Source organism: Emys orbicularis, chromosome 12 (genome assembly GCF_028017835.1).
Source record: "Emys orbicularis isolate rEmyOrb1 chromosome 12, rEmyOrb1.hap1, whole genome shotgun sequence".
In the NCBI taxonomy this organism is placed as follows: Eukaryota; Metazoa; Chordata; order Testudines; family Emydidae; genus Emys; species Emys orbicularis.
In genome coordinates, this window is record NC_088694.1 from 21,315,819 (window position 1) to 21,334,799 (window position 18,981).

General features: G+C 43.1%; 1 protein-coding gene across 1 annotated transcript in view; it reads right to left on the minus strand.

Moving 5' to 3' along the window:
- The window catches only part of TOP1 (DNA topoisomerase I), an 80,965-nt gene that overhangs the window by 12,189 nt on the left and 49,795 nt on the right, over nt 1-18,981 (minus strand). The window contains exons 6-13 of the mRNA XM_065414250.1: nt 15,570-15,665; nt 14,105-14,180; nt 12,813-12,913; nt 8,091-8,206; nt 5,051-5,172; nt 3,040-3,162; nt 1,258-1,445; nt 394-538 (exon numbers count right to left, since the gene is read on the minus strand). Of these exons, the coding sequence (XP_065270322.1) occupies nt 394-538; nt 1,258-1,445; nt 3,040-3,162; nt 5,051-5,172; nt 8,091-8,206; nt 12,813-12,913; nt 14,105-14,180; nt 15,570-15,665 (967 nt within the window). The remainder of the gene's footprint in view (nt 1-393; nt 539-1,257; nt 1,446-3,039; nt 3,163-5,050; nt 5,173-8,090; nt 8,207-12,812; nt 12,914-14,104; nt 14,181-15,569; nt 15,666-18,981) is intronic.

Consider the following 18,981-nt stretch of genomic DNA (forward strand, 5'->3'; position numbering starts at 1 on the left):
AGCACATGGTTAGGACTTCACTGCATGATCAAGCAGGAGACACTGGGGCCAAACTTAGAGACAAAATTGGCAGAAATTTTCTTTTAAGCTTACTGCAGACCATGAAAGGCTCCCAACTAGGATGAGAACATCCTTTCAACCAGAAATCTGAAAGCACTTCATCGATATTATTCCACACCCCTACAGAATAGCGATTACCCTTATTTGGCAAATGGGGAAAACGAAGGCAAAGTGACTTGCCCAATATCACACAGTGAGTCAATGGTAGAGTAAGAAAAAAGTCGGTCTTGCCGCCCTGTCCGCTGCCTTAACCACTAGATGGCCACGCTCCCCACCTAAAGAGAGTCGGTTAAGATGCAGCATGGCCAAGCAACCTTCCAGATAAAACCTTACCTTGATTCTAGAGCTGGGGTTCAACATGATGTATTTAATAGATCCTTGGATGTTTTCAGTCCATGACACCAACCAGGTCACCTTGTTATCATGCCGGACCTCCTTCCATTTGTGACCTGGAGGAGGTGGGGGAACTTTGGAATCCCTGCATAAGGTAACAAAAACAGCAAGAGGAAAGAAATGGTCTTAATAGACCCCAGGTGATAAAATATAGATGACTAGCAAAGGTTAAAGTGTTAATGGACAGCAAAACATATTAAACAAGTCTCTCTCCCTATTCTAGTCTGGGAAACGGCATTTCTGTAGCAGGATAGTAAGATGAATCAAACTGAAAGTCAAAGATCAAGAGATACAGTGTCATGTTTATGCTTCTTACGGAATTGTTTCCTTTTGATAGTTATTGTGATAAGTAGCATTGTTGGGAAGCTCATTGCTTTGATTTGGGGATGTTTCTGCAGCTTCAGTAGTCTACATGGAGAAGGAGAAGTCTGAAGACCCTACACATTGGTCTGTTGCCTCTTAGGACACAAGAAAAAAATCAAGTGGGAGAGCCATACATAAAATAAATACCCTTTGGCCCCAAGGGAGTAGAATTAACAGGAGCTGCCCTGCACTGTAACAGAAGATGCTGGTGTTGATCAACACTGAGGTGTGTGGACAGAGCTGTGTGTGACTTATGAAAGGAATGGCTTGTACACAACCGATGTTTTCATTATACCTCTCACCCTTCAAAACACCTAAAATGACCAAGAAACCCAACACATGAACTTTTGAATGCTTAGATGCCATGTCAAGTTACATATACGATAAAAAAAGTTATCCTAACTAGTAAGCAAAGCAAGGTGCAAAGCATCCCATGCTCACTTGCTGCAATTAATGATGATGTCTTCTGGCATGATCCGTCTCTTCAGCATGCCCATTTTGGGATGGTTGCCACGCCCTCTGAAGAGGCCCGGGGGTTCAATCTTGAAGTTGGCGATCCTCTCCTTGTGGTTATCCATGATACAAAAGCCATATTCTTTTAGTAACCGCTCATTCTCCTCTTTGATTTTCTAGGAAGACACAAAGCAGGGGGATTGCACTGCACCCAAAGACACCACGTAGCTCAGTATCAGACTGAAGCAAAATTCATTTATTATTTGTATTGCAGTAGCATCTACAGGCCCCAATCAGGATTGGGGCTCCATTGTACTAGGTGCTGTACAAAACACTGAATAAAAGGCAGTCTGCCTAGAACAGCATACAATCTAAATGGCGATACAAACAGAAAAAGTCAGGAACTAGTAGCTAAGGCTACGATTTTTGTAACGGAAGTCACGGAATTCATGGCTTCCAGAGACCTCTGTGACTTCAGACCGCGGTGGCTGGGAGCTGCAGGGTCCCCCCACTACCCCAGGGGGGGTGGCAGGGGGACCCTGGAGCTCCAAGCTGGAACCCCCGCAGCTACCCAGCCACTGCAGGTGGTGTGGGGACTCTGCAGCTCCCCATTTTGTCAGGTATTTTTAGTAAAAGTCACGGACAGGTCCCGGGCTTCTGTGAATTTTCTTTATTGCCCGGGACCTGTCCATGACTTTTACTAAAAATATCCAAGACAAAGTCTTAGCCTTACTAATAGCTAAATGTAATATATGAAACATGTACACTTTTTTCTAAATTTGTAATTACATTTCACTTGTCTCTGACCTATTCCCCCAAACCACCTGCCTCTCCATTCCCCTCTGTCCATGTGCCACAAACATCAAGTTTAAGGACTTTTTGATCCACTGCATTTAACATCATGTTGTTTAAAGAAACGAGCTTCTCACTTTGAGACCTAACACAAGGTTGAAAGGTATGAAGAAATCAATGCACCCTTAAATGAAGTTGCACCAACTGAGAAGTGGACACAAGAAAGCTCCTTCTACTCTATTAGTTATGCAGGGTGTGGTGTGTCTCAACCAATATTTATCAAATAAAAGGCTAAAAGCCAGCAAAGCCAGGCACATGCTCTATTCCATACTGGGAACCTTTGAATCCTGACACCATGGGCTTCAATTGTTTTGGGAAAACCATCCCCCATCCAATTAGAGGAGCTCTGAACCTCACCACCTAGGACAGTTAGACTAGAATTACATTACCAAAAGCACTAAATGGAACCAAATTTAGATCTTGTGATACGTTTCTAGTTCCTACTGAAGTGGGTATCTAGGGGTTGTGTGGGGGTGGAGGGAAGACATGCAGATACTCCTTGAAAATACTTCATCCTAGTAACACCATGGTGCTGAAGGAGAAAGGGCCAGAAACGTTTTATTGTCAGAAAGAGAATTGCAGTAGGTGGAGGTTTCTTACTAAACACTGCTCTCGACACATTACCTATGCAGACATGTTAAGAGGAACATAAGTGACACAAGGAATCTCAGGGATGTTACTAGGAAACGAATGAATTCTTAGTCATCACAGTCAGATCAGCAGAGAGAGAGACTTTTAGCTAGAAGTGCAATACTTCTGCCAATCCACCCTGGGTGGTACAGGTTTTACCAAATCCCTTCAGTGTGATAGGAGTGACAGACTGTGCATAGATGATATGGCCAGAGGAACGAATAAAAGATTATGATAAACAAAAACATCTAAATGGCTAGAACAGTCTTCTACAATTCCCTAGAGTACCTGTTTCTCTTCCTTGGACATCTGTTTCCTAGCTTCTGACTGAGCTTTGAAATACTGGCTCATCTGTGTGAAGTCACACTTGCTGAGGTTGGTGATGGTACTCTTTTCTTCTGAAGTCATTTCCTGGGCAGATGAAAGTAGAGCTTAAAACCTTCTTATAGTTAGAATAAGGTTTAATTGCCCCTCCCAGCCCCTTAGAAGGTATCAAAGGGCAGGTGCTCCTAATAAACACAGCTTCTGCCTGTCTATCAAAGAGCTGCCAATTTCTAGTAAGTACTCAACCTAGCCAGGGTGAACGAGAAAAGGATGAAGAGGGTATATGTGGCACACAGAACATTAAGACTGTGTCTGATCTTTGCAAGCATTGAGTGCATATTCTATTACACAGCAACCTTTCAAACCACTTAGCCATTCAAGGGTTGTTGAAGTTACTGGGGGAAGGAGAGGCCACCTAGATAACCTGGGCCAGCTGCCTGAATATGCTTATTATCTTGGCACGCTTATACTGGTTGGGATAGTGAAGCTCCTACTTTGCAAGACTTAGAAAGGGGCTAGCCTGATACAAAGGTAGTGATGGCTCTTCAATTCCACAGTTTCAGTGGGGCAAAGATTCATAAAATTCCAAGGCCAGAAGGGGCCATTGCGATTGTCTATTCTGACTTGCTGTATAAAACACAGGCCACAGAACTTCTCCAAATAATTCCTAGAGCAGAGCTTCTAGAAAAACATCCAATCTTGATTTTAAAACTGTCAGTGATGAAGAATCCACCACGACCTTCGGTAAGTTGTTCCAACGATTAGTTACTCTCATTATTAAAAACGTGTGCCTTATTCCCAGCCTGAATTTGTCTAGCTACAACTTCCAGCCATTGGATTATGTTACATCTTTCTCTGCTAGCCAGAAGAACCCATTATGAAAGATGTGTTCCCTGTGTAGGTACTTCTAAACTGTAATCAAGTCACCCCTTAACCTTCTCTGTTAAACTAAACAGATGGAGCTCCTTGAGGCTAGTCTATCGCTACAATGCAGGTTTTCTAACCCTTTAATCATTCGCCTGGCTCTTCTCTGAACCCTCTCCAATTTATCAACATCAGGGAGGGGAGGGATAGCTCAGTGGTTTGAGCATTGGCCTGCTAAACCCAGGGTTGTGAGTTCAATCCTTGTGGGGGCCATTTAGGGACCTGTGGCAAAAATCTGTGTGGGGATTGGTCCTGCTTTGAGCAGGGGGTTGGACTAGATGACCTCCTGAGGTCCCTTCCAACCCTGATATTCTATGATTCTATGATCATTCTTGTATTGTGGACACCAGAACTGGACAGGGTCACACCAGTGCCAAATACAGAGGTAAAATAACTTCTCTACTCAATATTTCCCTGTTTATGCATCCCAGGATTGCATTAGCTCTTTTGGCCATAGCATCACACCCTGGGAGCTCACGTTCAGCTGACTATCCACCATGACCCCCACATCTTTTTCAAAGTCACTGCTTCCCAGGATAGACTCCCTCATCCTGTAAGCATGGCCTACATTCTTTGTTCCTAGATGTATACATTTACATTTAGTTGTATTCACACACATATTGTTTGCTTGCACCCAGTTTACCAAGCAATCCCGATTGCTCTGTATCAGTGACCTGGCCTCTTCATTATTTACCACTCCCCCAATTTTTGTGTCATCTGCAACTTTGGCAGGTTGCTGATTTTACATTTTCTTCCAGGTCATCGATAAAAACGTAATGATCAGCTCAGCCATACCCACCACGTCACATCACACGCAAGTATGACTTGCAAAAGGTCCACCCTTGTTCATTTAAGAAATGTTTACCAGGAGGCCCTTCCTAGAAAACTACAGCATAAACAGGAACTTTCAATGCTAACATCTGAGGCAGCCCGTTGCTCTCTGCCTTGCACTAGCATTTTGTGCACTGAGTCAGAGTAGCCCCATTCTCTCTCTCTAACACTCAGGAGAAAATGGCCATGTAGGCTGTCATCCCAGTCCAGGGATCCGTACCTTTCGCCAGTCTTTAAAAAAGTTTTTCCTGAAGATATCCTTTGTAGTGTACTCATGATCAAGCATTTTTGCAAAGAATGTAGCAACTTCTTCTGCTTTGGGACTCAGCTTCATTACTTTACCTATGAGAGAGGAGGTTAAAAAAATAAAACTACAAGTCAGCTGAAGATGTTCAGCCCCTAAACCATTCTGCTTTTTGCACCTTGATGTTTCAAGAGATCCAGAAACCCTTCCACTCAATGGTGGACCTCTATGGACGTACAATACACAGCCAGATTAGCCAAGTATATGGTTTGCCCTTGTATTTCAGTGAGGTTTTGTTCAGTGTGCCATATGGCACCACAAACTAGTGTCCCCTGACACTAAGTATGGGATGCAAAGGGAGTAGAGAAGAATGATCAGACTATTGAGGCCTAAAATTTGACTTGCATTAAAATAGTTACAATATGATCAGGAAATTTCCCCTGGAATCTAAATATTAAAAAAATAAAATAAAAAAATTAACTATCAACCAATCTGATGTCCGATAGGCATGTAAGATATATAGAGTAGGAAGGAAAAACAACTCCTGCAGCAAACCATTAATCAAGAGTCACCATGACCAGAGGTACACATATATATCCCTGCTGAGAGTAGTGATGCTGGTGCACAAAGTGAAGGAGACAAGGGAGCCATATTGGCTTTTATTCAATTCCATCTTCTGCCTCTCATCTTTACTAAACCAGGAGACAAAGAATCATTTAGCTTTCCTATTCCCCTCACACACACAGTTTAAAACATGTCAACTTGCTGTCTACGAATAAGCAACTATTTCTAGCCAGGAACAGAGGCAAATCTCTGCCAAAGCACACACCAGTGACACCCACAAATATGGTAGTAAGTGGTGCCAAAACACTCTTCTCCCCTCCCACAGGAAGGTAAGTATGTGCGAACTCCACCAACCAATGGAATGAGAGATTCAGGTATCATGGGAACACACTCCAATGTCTCCAACTCCTCAGACTCAAAATATAATCACATTTAGTTCTTTCAGTGATCGGTGACATCATAGTTCAGCTTGGTTGCAGGATCGCAATAGAGCCTTTCCTCAAAGTGAAATCACTGTGAAGAAGAGATCTTTTGAGAGCGAGGGAGAAGAAATTGCTGCATCAGAGCTGCACATTCAAGGTCTACCTTTTCTACTGAGCATGCCTCTTCAGTCCCAGATCTCATTCTTGACATCACATTATGCTCCAGCACACTCAGAGAAATATTTTGCATGCATCTCATGGATACAGCTAATAGTGAGGAATATTTTAAATCCCAATAGCTTGTTGAAGAGTCCGCATCAGTGGTTTTTTAATTGACTCTTTTACCTCACAAAAGTCAATGCCAGAACTGCTACTGTTAACGGTTTAATAAACTACTGGGAAAGTAAAATGTAGTCCTCTTGATTCACCAAGTGAAAAATTTACATTATATGCAAAAATTAAAGTGAGGGAAACTATCTGCCCAGTCTAAAGAACTTAAGTCAACAAAATATAGCAAAGGAAGGCTCACTTAGGCCAAAGATGATTGAATACATCACACTAGAAACTAAGATACCAACAGGATTGCTGTTAGTTTAATTGTAACATAAACATACATTGTTTGTGTACTTCTAGCAGGAAGCAGCAAAACTGAGGGTTGCAAAGAAAAAAGGGATAAAGCTGCTAAACCAGTTGAAAAAGGTGCAAGTGATAAGCTGGTAAGATGTTTTGGGGGTTTAATGCCATTAAAATGGCTCAAAAGTTGCCTACAGTTGGCACAGAGTAACCACTGGCCTTAGTTGTTATTTTGTAAGCAGAACTGCAGAAACTTGCTTGGACTGAATTTCATCCCTCACTTTCCCTTCTTTCAAAGACTTGAGCAGTCGTCCTGTGATGGGACTATTACTTCAGTACTATGGAATTTATCAAGAGCCCTGAATGTTAGTAACTCCGCTTAAAAAACAAGAGCAACTAACAGGCTACTTTGGTATCCACAGCTCCTTTACAGGAGTCTGGTGATGCAAGAGACTGGGAGCTCTAGCAATAGCACCGCAGTAATTATGGACACCCTGTCAGATGGACGCGGGCATTCTGCTGCAAAAGCAGGACTGGTCACGGGATGGACTCCTCTACTCAGAGGAGGCTGGCAAGCGGTTGACCAAGTGTGGAGTACTGAAGTCTAGAAGTTATTCTGGGGTAATCTCTGAATTGGACAAGGCCTCCTGAGCACAGACAGTAGAATGCTGAGCAGATCTCTCACAATAGCTTGTGGGTGAATTCGACACCGCCTTTTCTTAGAGATGGTCTTTGGGGTGGCTTGGACATTTGTTTGAACATGCTATTGATAAAAAAGAATCTCACAACTTCTAAGTTTAAAACTTCCACAATGTTTCATGGGAACATCCCACTGCTTCTGAAGCAATTTCACAGACAGATGCCCCTTTAGAGTGAAAAATTCAATTTTCATCCACTCAAGTACCTTTCACTTAATCCAATCCCTGGTTAATATGATCCTCCATTTAATGTGATCATACCTGCAGGAACCAAATCATCATTTATATTAAAATAAGTTCTGCCTGTTAATCTGATCACTTCAAGCAGGTGTTATGGGAAAAATTAATAACTCGGTATAGAAAGCTATATATAAAAAGAGACCCTAACATCGAATGAGAAGGACGAGGGCCCAAGGAAGACCAGCAATGATGAAAAATAACTACTAGTACATGGTGCATTGGTCAGACATTGACACTTATGGTGTAAAGCATTATCACACGCTAAGTGAGCTGTGACGTGTACCCTTGTGACCACAGGGAGAATAAATGCAACTGCTTATTTCAATCCAAATAGATTCTAACAGAGGTTTCCTTGTTTCTATAAAGTTTATTCCTCTTTTTATGATCCCTGGAATTTGCTTATACAGCAAATAATTAGACTGGACCACCACCTCACCCCACCACTTCACAAGAGAACCCTCCCCTCCTATTAAGAATGCCACCTTCTATCCCAGTAAGTGTGAACCCTTAACAACTTACCATCATAGTAGAACTTGACATTTTCAGGCAGGGGTTCATATGGCGGAGCAAACACAGGACCTTTGTGCTCTAGGAATTTCCATTTAATGCCTTCAGGGTAGCGCTCTTCCTCCCACCTTTAAAAACAGACCAACAAACTGATACAAACTCACCCTCCAGCTATCATTTCCGTGTCTACATGGGAAGGGTGGCATATAAAAACAGTAAGCAATCACTGCATTGCACTTCAGAGTTCACAATGAGCAGTACACAAGCAAAACCTAGAACACCAACTGCCATCTTTTTGAAAAGCATGGAACAGGCTCCAGATACAAATTAATGTTCTGGGCCAAATTCACACTGCTGTTATGCCAGAGTTATATTCAACTGAGTTGCAGCAGGGATGAGGCTAGCCAATTACGTTCTTCACCAAACAAATGCATGCATGTGTACTTAAGAACGTAAAGGACTGAATGCCAGGTATAGTACAGGCTTCTTTACAGCAGACTGTCAGTTTAACAAAGCCCTCATCTAACTTCCAGTCCAAGATCTCTCCAGAACAGAGATGGACAACAGCGGCAAATTATGCGATCACTTTCTGATGTGGACAGATGTCCCATTCAGGATAGAGATGATAAAGAGAAACTGATTTTCACTTGTGACCTAAGCAAACCCAGGTGTTTGGAGAAAAAATATTAATTAATTAATCCTCTCTGTCAGCTAGAGTTCATTGCCCCCTTTTTTTTTTTGCATAATAAAGAGAACACGTTCTCTAAGGCAAGCACAAAACAAAAGATAAGGACAAAGGTGCCCTAAGGCTCCTATTGCAATAATTAATTAGGTCCCATAATAACCCTGAGGTAAGTATTACTATTTTCCAGCTGGCGAAACTGAGGCAGAAAGGTTTAGAGACTTTTCTGGTGTCAATCAATGACATATCCAATAACAAATTGAAGAGCCCCAAGTCCTGGCTTCCCAGTCTTTTGCTCAAACCATCACACCACACTCCTTCCATACATCTGCACTGATCTTTTGTTATAGTGGCAATAAAGTAATTGTTACACACCACTGGCACAGGATCTCCTGCTGAGAAAATAATCTATTTCATCTTAGCATTTATGCAGCAGGGGGACACTATTATCCTGTCACAGCATTCGATCTCTTAATCACCCAGCCAACTTGTTGGACAAAAAATGCCAGGTTTCTCCATGCTGCTCCTGATTCCTGTATCCCCAGCCTCCTAGCAAGTTTCACGCTGGAGTGAGTCATCAGCTGGGAGAAGACATACATGTACTGGCAGCAACGCAGGAAATGTTGTGCACAAATAAGTGCTGGTTGCTGCAGCCCTAATTAGATAACAGGATCACTGTATAAGAGACAGGTACCATATAAATATATAATAAGGCTTCTCTCTGAAGGAGCCCAAAGTGCTTATTAACTGATCTGCATATAGGCACTGCTGAAATGCAGTCACAGCCAGAGAGACCAGGAATCAACTGGGACATAGCACATTGCTATGATAAGAAGATACTGGTTTTGGTCAAAGAACCTGGACCCATCATTACCTTTACAAGATGTGCAGTGAGCTCCTCAGTGTCCAAGCAGAGCAGACAGAACCTCAGTTGTTATAAACCTCAGAGTAAAGACACCGACAAACTAAGGGCTTCCTTTCATGACCTTGCTCGTGTACGCTGGTGGCATGAACTAAAAGGTAAATTTTAGTTCATGCCAACTTAGCCCTCTAGGGCTATGTTAATGTGAACTAGGTACCTCTTAGTTCAAGCCAGCAGTCTCCACATGGGGCAGTTACAATGCAGCACTTTGGTGAGCACTGCAATTCACACCCCATGTAGTCTGCATTGCTATGCAGTGGAGACATAGCCAATGAACAAAGGCTGAGCTGACCACTTTGAGATCCGAACCTGGAGTAGTAGGCGATTTCTAACCTGAAGTTTCCATCACTCAAAAGTCCACTCCAGCACAGAGAAAAAGTTGACTCCTGCATAGTGGCTATGTGGTGGTGAAGAGGGAAGGAGATCATCTGCATTATTAAGGCTACGATTTAGTCACAGGTATTTTTAGTAAAGTCATGGACAGGTCACGAGCAATAAACAAATATTCACGGCCCGAGACCTGTACCTGTGATTAAATCTTAGAGGGGACCATGGCCGCTGTGGCCGGCTGCCTGGGGACTGCTGCCTGGGCTGCCAGAGCAGTGGCCAGTGTGGCTGTCCCCGGGGCTGCTCCAGCAGCGGCTGGTATGGCTGGCCCCGGAGCCAGCTGCTAGGGCAGCCCTGGGGTGAGCCAAACTGGCCCCTGCAGAAATTACGGAGATCGTGGAAAGTCATGGAATCTGTAACGGAGTCCTAGCTGTTATTGTTGCAATACTTCAGGATAGATTTGCTACTATTCCTTTTAATGTTTGTTTGCCTCACTAGCCCCTCACCAACACTCTCCTGACATTCCCTTGTAGAGATTTTGTATCTCTGAAGCCGCCCTATTCTCTAGTGATGTTGAGATTAGATTCATTGTTTTGTGGGGGCACTCTTCCGGTTCGGAAGTTGAGCTGACTGCAAAGTGGCTGTGCCTTGGAATAGACCGTTCCATGCTGGGTTCTATTTGCAGCTCTGCCACTAACCAACTGAGTGACCTTGGGCAAGTCATTTCACCTCTGTGCCTCAGTTTCCCTGGCTGTAAAATGGTGATGCCATTGCCATCATCACGAGGATTAAGATGCTCAAGAAGGAAAGCACTAGAGAAAACACCACAAAGAATTCAGATCTTCAGAAAACTGACTGGTATGGAACAAATAAAATCCCTTGAAGAGATGAGGCTGGAGCGCTACAAGATGGAGATGAAACCCCTTTCAGAAAAGACCTGCTATAAAAAGCTGCAGATGGACTAAGCGAACACCAGCAGAAGGACATTGTTACTAACTGCCGGGTTTTGCACTCAAATACAGTTTCGCTCAGCAGTCAGCACAATTTGCAGAGCTCTGACACAGCTAACTTTGACTTATGCTGCCAAGACAGGCAAGGAGAAAGTTCTGTGGCCTTCCAATAAAGGCTTGCCGATGATACCGACTATGATATAAAAGGGGGAAACTAAATATTAGGATACAGAGACAAAAAACAGGAAGGTTTGCTTGAGATAAAGCCAAAAGAGAGGCTTGTTAGGGCAAGAGACCTTTTCTGGATCACCAATTCTTTATGTACTAATGGTTACAATAAAACTGAAATAGATGAAAGCCAGAGCACCAGAAAGAGATCAGGAAGCTAGGAGGGAATTCAGAGAAGAGCACCAGGATGTTATGGAGGGGCTGAAATGACAGATGTAGGATGAAAGAGTAAAACCTAAACATACAAGGACATTTGGTGGTCAGGGTTGCATTTGAAATCATGACAATTGGAGTCAAATATATGAAGGCTGTAAACACTACGAGGAAGAGGAGTTATTTTAGGGAGATGCAAGGCATGATGGGGTGAAACTGAGGAATGCAAGGTGAATACTAAGAGGGGTTTCCCAACAAGGAGGCCTACTAAAACAACAGAATAACCCCCAAAGGGAAGAGGTAGAAGGAAGCTCCTAAGTTGAGTCACTCAAAGGTCTTACAAACAAACAAAGTGCTGAGATGACAGGAGTCTGGAAAAATATTTGCATTTGAAGCCAAGCTGTATTAAACTGTAGGGAGTGATGAGGGCCAGTCCTCGAATACATGAATATTCATTACCCTACACATACTCTGGAGGACAACACTGGATTGTATTAGAGATGCCAGTACAAAACCACTCGTAAAGAAAAATTCATCCGCTGAGTCATCGAGCTGACAAGTTCTTCAAGGGGAGAGTGACACAGGTGCATCTCATACCCCAGGGCCAGAGCATTCTTGCACTCAAACTGGAGAATCCTCATTTATTTGTAGATCTATATTTTTAAATGCCAATTCAGTGAAAGCTGAACTTCAGTCACACCAGTTACGTTACTTTTTGGATTCTGCACAAGGGAAAAAATGCTTCCCATTCAAATGCTTCCCAGATTGGACAGATTAAATCTTAAATGCTTTTAAAAACTCAAATAGAATGTGTTTTCTGATCAGCTTTCATTCATGTGTTCTTTAGGCAAGATCCCTTTTGTGAAGGGAGACGGTTGCACAGCTGAGATCAGACTGTGATAATCGGGGGTGAAAGCCAAAATTATTTCAACGGTATGCTTCTAATTTAAGGAGGTCCCAGGATCAAGTTTGCCTTTGAAGTGATACAGTGCTTAGTCTCCAATTAATATACCTGCACATAACAAAAAAACCTAAATCGTCAATAAACCAAGGAGCTTTCATATTGCCTCATGATGGCGGAAACTCGCAGTGTCTGATCACTCTGGGTAGCCTCTATTTTACAGCAGGGAAGAGAATGGATCCATCAGCTTCTGGATCACTTGCTCCAGGATAGGCAGGAAACTAGTTCATTTTAAGGCAGCTCAGAAAAGCTGAAAAATGAATATTTTAGAACTCAAATTTCTGATTTTTTTTTTTAAATGTAAAGAATGAGTATTCTGAAATGAGATTTTAAAAATGTTTGGAAACTAAACCACATATTCAGAACACAAACCTTGATATGATGTGCTAACAACAGTAAAAGCTAGTGGATCTGCAGGTCCCTGTTTATTTAATCTCTAGTCAGAGCACGATATAATGAGTTGAGGGTAAGCAAAGAATGACAAAAGGTTAATTTATCACAGAGATATTACCATTTCCACTTTTGCTCTTCCTCTTTCTTCTGCTTCTTTTTCTTGTTGTCTCCTTCAGGGGCTCTCTTATCTTTGCTCTTAGTTTTCTTGGATTTGTTGTCCTACAAAGGGAGGACGAGGAGGAAAGGCAGAAGGATTATTAGAACACAGCTATGTTTTATTCAACAAGATATTTTTAAAATAGAAAGACTCTTACTTAGACCAGGTCTACACCAGAAAATTTACAGGTATAACTATGTCGGATAGGGCTGTGAATTTTTCTGACATTTCTGTGCTGGCGAAAGCCCTAGTGTATACATAGTTATACTGGCATAAAAGAGTGATTCTGCTGACATAGCTTATTTTGCACACCAAACCGGTATAAACCCTACCAGCTCAAAGCACTTTTCTGCTGCCATAGTTGCATCTACACTAGGGTTTTTTCTGCTGGTACAGCTATTTCAGCATAGCTTTTAAGTGTAGATTAAGCCTTAAAGAGATAAGCACACCAATTGGGACTGCTCGCAAAATACATTTCACCAGCATCCCTTTGCCAGCAGACTAGGATCCTGGAGCACTGTTCCTGCCCTCCAAGTAGCTGAAATCTCTTGTCATCTTAGTAGCTTCGATTTCCTTTCCAAACAGAACAGGACCTCAGGGCTGATCTATAATGACTTTTAAAAAGCACTTGGCAGCTGCGTTGACACTGTTATAGCTAAACCCTAGACTAACTTCTTTGCCTTTGAGCTGCATCACATCATCTGTGCCAATACCAAAAGTTAATAAAGTTCCTTTTTCCATTGATAAATGCATCTGTACAGAAGGAGGGGTGTGCTATGTGGATTAGTCTGGGAGCATTAGATCTGATCTACACTTACAATTTAAGTCAACATGGCTGTGGTGTTCAGGGGTGTGAAAAAAATCTAGCCCCCAGGGGCACCATTGCTATGCCAACATAATCCCCGGGAAGACAGAGATAGGTCAATGGAAGAATACTTCTGTTGACCTAGCTACCGTTGCTCTGGGAGGTGAAGCTCCTACAGCAATGGAAAACCCCCTTACGTCACTCTAGGCTGTATGCACACTACAGGATTATACCGGCATAGTCTCCCACAGTGTAGACATGGCCTTAGAAAGTTATCTTCTTGAATGAGTCTTAAAAATCACCAGTTTATTTCAAGGGTAGAAACACTCCTTTAAATTTCTATTTGGGCTAACAGGGCATCAGACAGATTAGCTTTCATTGTTCTACAAGATACCACAAGCACTCCGTTCTTAAATCAAGAAATTATAACTTTTGTCTCACAATTTACCTCTTCCTCCTCCTGTTTCCTCTTCTTTGATTTCTTGATATCTTCTGTTTTGATTTTTTTGGGTTTATAATCTTCACTGTAAGAGACACAGACCAGTTAACAAAAAAAAACACCCCACAACACTTCGTTTCCTGGTATGCACTTACATATAAGCATGAAGGCTACATGTGCAAATTCACAAACACCTCTGGGATGGACACCCATGCTCATTCTCCCCATCCTCCGAAATGTACAGTGGGGTCCCCTAAAGAAAGAAGAGCACTTTTTTGCTGGAATGGATTCAGAAGCTCTGCCCCACACCATACAGCCAACAGACCCCTAAAATGATCTTTACAAATCTGAAACCGATGTGAACAATCCTCTGAATGTGCAAAGATTTAGCGAACTTCACTAACTCCAAGTGCATGGGTTTTCCAAGATAAGGAGCCAATTCACAGGCATTAGTGGCCACCCAGTGAGAAGAATGCTAGATAAAGACTGGAACACTTTACAAGAGATTTTTTTGGGGGGAAAAAGCCCATCTCACTCATTTTTCCTTGTCACTGCTAACAATCCAGATGTCACATCACTCCAATCAGCTCACTTCTTGCGTACTAGTTAGTTCGACAATGCCACGATAGTGTTAGTGAGGTCATAATCCTTCCATAACCGACACTGGATTGGAAGGTCACTAAAACTCGTCAAGCAGAAGGCAGTGGCTGACTATACAGAAGAAAACTTCTAACGTCACATCCATCTCTCTTTTGGAAATTGACAAATACTATGCAGTAACAGAAGAAAAATGGGACTGTGGTAATGGTCATTTACTAAGTATGAAAGCATGACTGTGTTCCTTAACTCACTAGTAGTGATAAGCAATGGCAGTGATTTACTCAGAGGGTCACATTAAGATACAGCTGTGCTTTGCAAAAAGCCCATTTTACTGTGGGACTTCACATGGCCTGTAGGTCTTACGTGTGCATTTTGATTAAATCATTGGGATAACTCACAACATATTTAGACCCTTTTAAAGGGGAATCCATGCCAAGCAGCGCAGGCAAAATTAGGGCTGACAAAGCTTTTTTTCTCCTGTGCAGTCATTTCACCGCACAGCAGAAATTACTGCAGCCACTTAGTGAACGGTTATGCCCCTCTTACTCAGATTTATGTTTTACATTCTTAATACCCATGTCCCTTTTCTCTGCCTGCCTTCTGATTTTGTATTCATTAGTTTTGCAACGCTTAACAGCGCCTTTTCCTCCTAGAGACAGAGTGCACCGAAAGATACTTTTTCAAAAGAGCAGCATGGGTACCATACTAGAAATACACCTAAATCATTCGTAGATCTTAAGCATAGCAAATGTATCTTCCAATAAAAAAATCTGGACCCAGATCCCCAGTCCCACATCCAACTTGTTAATTCTGAAAGGCCCAAAACCCCTCTAAACCACTCTCTTCACACAGGCGCAGTACACAAGTTACTTACTCGTCCTCCTCCCGAGGTCTCTTTAGGGGTTTGGAGTCCTCCTTGGGAGATGCATAATAGCCATCCTCATCAGGTTCAGCTTTAATACGCGGCGGACTAAGGAAAAAGGCAGAGGATTGTTTGTTTAAATACAGAACACTGGGTCAAATAGTTTTTTGAAAACAGAACCGATTCAATGTAAGAAGTGAACTGTAAAGAGACACTGCCGGCTGGTCTTGGGAGTGCAAAGTTCCTGTATTTCTCCTAGCACCTGCACCAGTGTAGGGAGCTACACCCCTTACGTTGTCTGGGACTATGCAATTTCTCCCACAATTGCGGACACTATCCAAAAGGCCTAAAGCAATGCAAGGAATGCAGCAATATTTTACGTGTTAAGGTCGGGGTTCTAGGTTACTCTGAGGCTTGTATTTTAGGTAAACAGAGTGCAGCTTCCAAAAATTTACAAATGTATTGTTTGAAAACTATTGAAGTCTATGCATTTATGCTGCGAAACAGGGACATCATCAAGTAACAGAAGTCCAGAGTCTTTGTTAAAAATAGTATCTCAAAAGAAAACAGTTTGATTTTAAAAACAGCATTTGCAAATGGAACCTTGCAGCATTACGCTAAATTTGTGAGAACTAGATATGAAACAGATGATCAACAAAAAGTTACACTAATTAGTCTATTTTCAATATCTAAGCTGCAAGAACGCAACATGTGCATGCTTCCCCCCAACTCTCAAATAGACAGCATAAATATTAAATTAGGCGTAACATTTTCAGTCTTAATGTGCCATGATGCTAGCAGCAGAAATAATTTTAAGACATTATTTTAAAAGAGATTGTCCTTTTAATTAACTTGTTTTTAAATTTCAGTCTTTGCTTTTGTAAAAAGCATTTAACTTATCTTTATAAAACAAATAAGCTACAAAAAGAATCAGAAATCTAATGATTTCTGAATCACCACCCTAAATGCAATTCTAGTCAGGTAAGCAACTCGAAGAGCGACATCTTGAGCATTCCTATTCATGTTCCCTCAAATGATTTCTGTATCAAATTAGCTCAGTTTCCAAGTCAACACTCAGATTTTGTTATTGGGTGGAATGGGAAAAGAGAAATCAAGTAGCAGTCTGCACTGTACATCACCCTCAGAAAGAGACATTCTGGAATCTTAATTTAGCTGGCAATTGTGTTGAGGAGGCAGAACAGGCCAGTTTGCTCTTTCACAGCTGTATAGGTTCTGTGGTGCTGGCAGATGTAACTCAGAAGACAGAGAACAGATATGTGCTGTTACGAGGAGCCATTTTTATGGCATTACTTATAACCAAGACCTAAGCTTCCAGACATTTGAAAAGTATCACCATAGGGGAAAAAAAGGTATTCGTTTACCCTGTACAATTTATTCTTCCTGGAGGTAGAGGTCTGTGGCTTTTTATCATCATCACTATTATTAAAATGTTGTCTGCTTTATATAAGGAATCTTAATGCAGAAACATCTCCAAGCACTTGGCAACAATAGGAAATGAAGTTTGAGACAGACAATGCAAAATTGGAATAAACAGGGTATCACATTGTTCCTGAGAACACACATCTAGCTCGCCAAGATGTAGCCCAGGCCATAATGCTTCCCACCATCCTCCAAATCTTATTTTGGGTAGTTTAGATTTTTTGGAAGGTGACTTACTTCTAGTGAGCTTGACAATGGAACATTTCAGTGGGAGAAATATAAATTACTTCCCTATTAGCCTGTTTTGGGTCACCAACAGTGAGAGTCTGGGAAAAGTCTTGAACTGGCATGAGGAGGTAACGATGCACTGGTTACACAGAGTGCTGCAGTTGGAACCTGTGCTGAGCCAATTCCGTTAGTATGAGAGGGCCAAGTGTTCCCAGCTAAGGGTTTGTTTGCACTTGAAATAGGACAGTGGCACAGTTGCAGCTGCGCTGCTGAGCGCTTTAGTGTAGACACTACCTTTGCCGACGGGAGGGGTTCTCCCATCAGAGTAGGTAATCCACCTCCCTGAGAGGTGGCAGCTAGATTAATGGAAGAATTCTTCCATCCACCCAGTGCTATCTACACCAGGGATTAAGTCAGCTTAACTACAGTACTCAGGAGTGTGGATTTTTCACACCCCTGAGCAACATAGCTGGGTCAACCTAACTTTTTAGGGTAGACCAGGCCTAAAACACACATTCGGTGAAACCATGACGGTGCTCAATTGTCTGACTAGAATCATAGTGTTAAAAGGGACCACAAGGGTCATCTAGTCTAACCCCCTGCCAAGATGCAGGATTTGTTGTGTCTAAACCAGAGGTGGGCAAACTATGGCCCAAGGGCCACATCTGGCCCGTGGGACCGTCCTGCCCGGCCCCCGAGCTCCTGGCCCGGGAGGCTAGTCTCTGGCCCCTCCCCTGCTGTCCCTCCCTCCCCTGCAGCCTCAGCTCGCTCCACCGCCGGCGCAATGCTCTGGGCGGCGGGGCTGTGAGCTCCTGGGGCAGCGCAGCTGCAGAGCCCGGCCTGACCCGGTCTCTGTGCTGCGTGGTGGTGGCAGCATGGCCCGGCCCAGCTCCAGCTGGGTGGCATGGTTATAGCACCGCCAGCCACCAGTGCTCCAGGCAGCGTGGTAAAGGGGCAGGGAGAAGTGGGGGTTGGATAGAGGGCAGGGGAGTTCGGGGTGGTGGTCAGGGCTGTGGGTCGGGGGAGGAACAGGGGGTTGAATGGGGGCAGGGGTCCCGAGGGGCAGTCAGGAAGGAGGGGGGGTTGGATGGGGCGGCAGGGGGCAGTCAGGGGACAGGGAGAAGGGGTGGTGGTTGGATGGGGCGGGCAGTCAGGAATGAGAGGAGGGGTTGGATGGGGCGGCAGGGGTCTGGGGGCGGTCAGGGGACAGGAAGTGGGGGTGTGTAGATGGGGCAGGAGTCGGGGGGGCAGATAGGAGGTGGGGGCCGGGCCACGACCCCTCCCCTAACCAGCCCTCCATACAATTTATGAAACCCGATGCAGCCCTCAGACCAAGAAGTTTGCTCGCCCCTGGTCTAAACCATCCAAGACAAATGGCTATCCAGTCTCCTTTTGAAAACCTCAAGTGAAAGAGCTTCCATAACCTCAGTAGGCAGCATGTTCCATCAGAAAGAGTTAACAAAAAGGTACCATGTGCTGTATTAGGCAATTATGGCAATTGCCACTGGCTTATGATAATTACGCTTTACATTTCCAAGATAGTAGTTCCGAAAGGTGCTTGGAGAAGGGCATTTCTCTTTCCTCTACCAAGTCAGAAAAAAGTGTTAAATGCAGAGTCTGCATGTTCAAATATTGCTACTTGAGAACTGAAACTGAAAGGCTCCTGTATCAAGAAGGGACATTCAAAATAAGCATATGATTCTAATCAGGTAGAACACAGGCAGGCTCCTTCTCATGACCCTCCCTGACACAATTC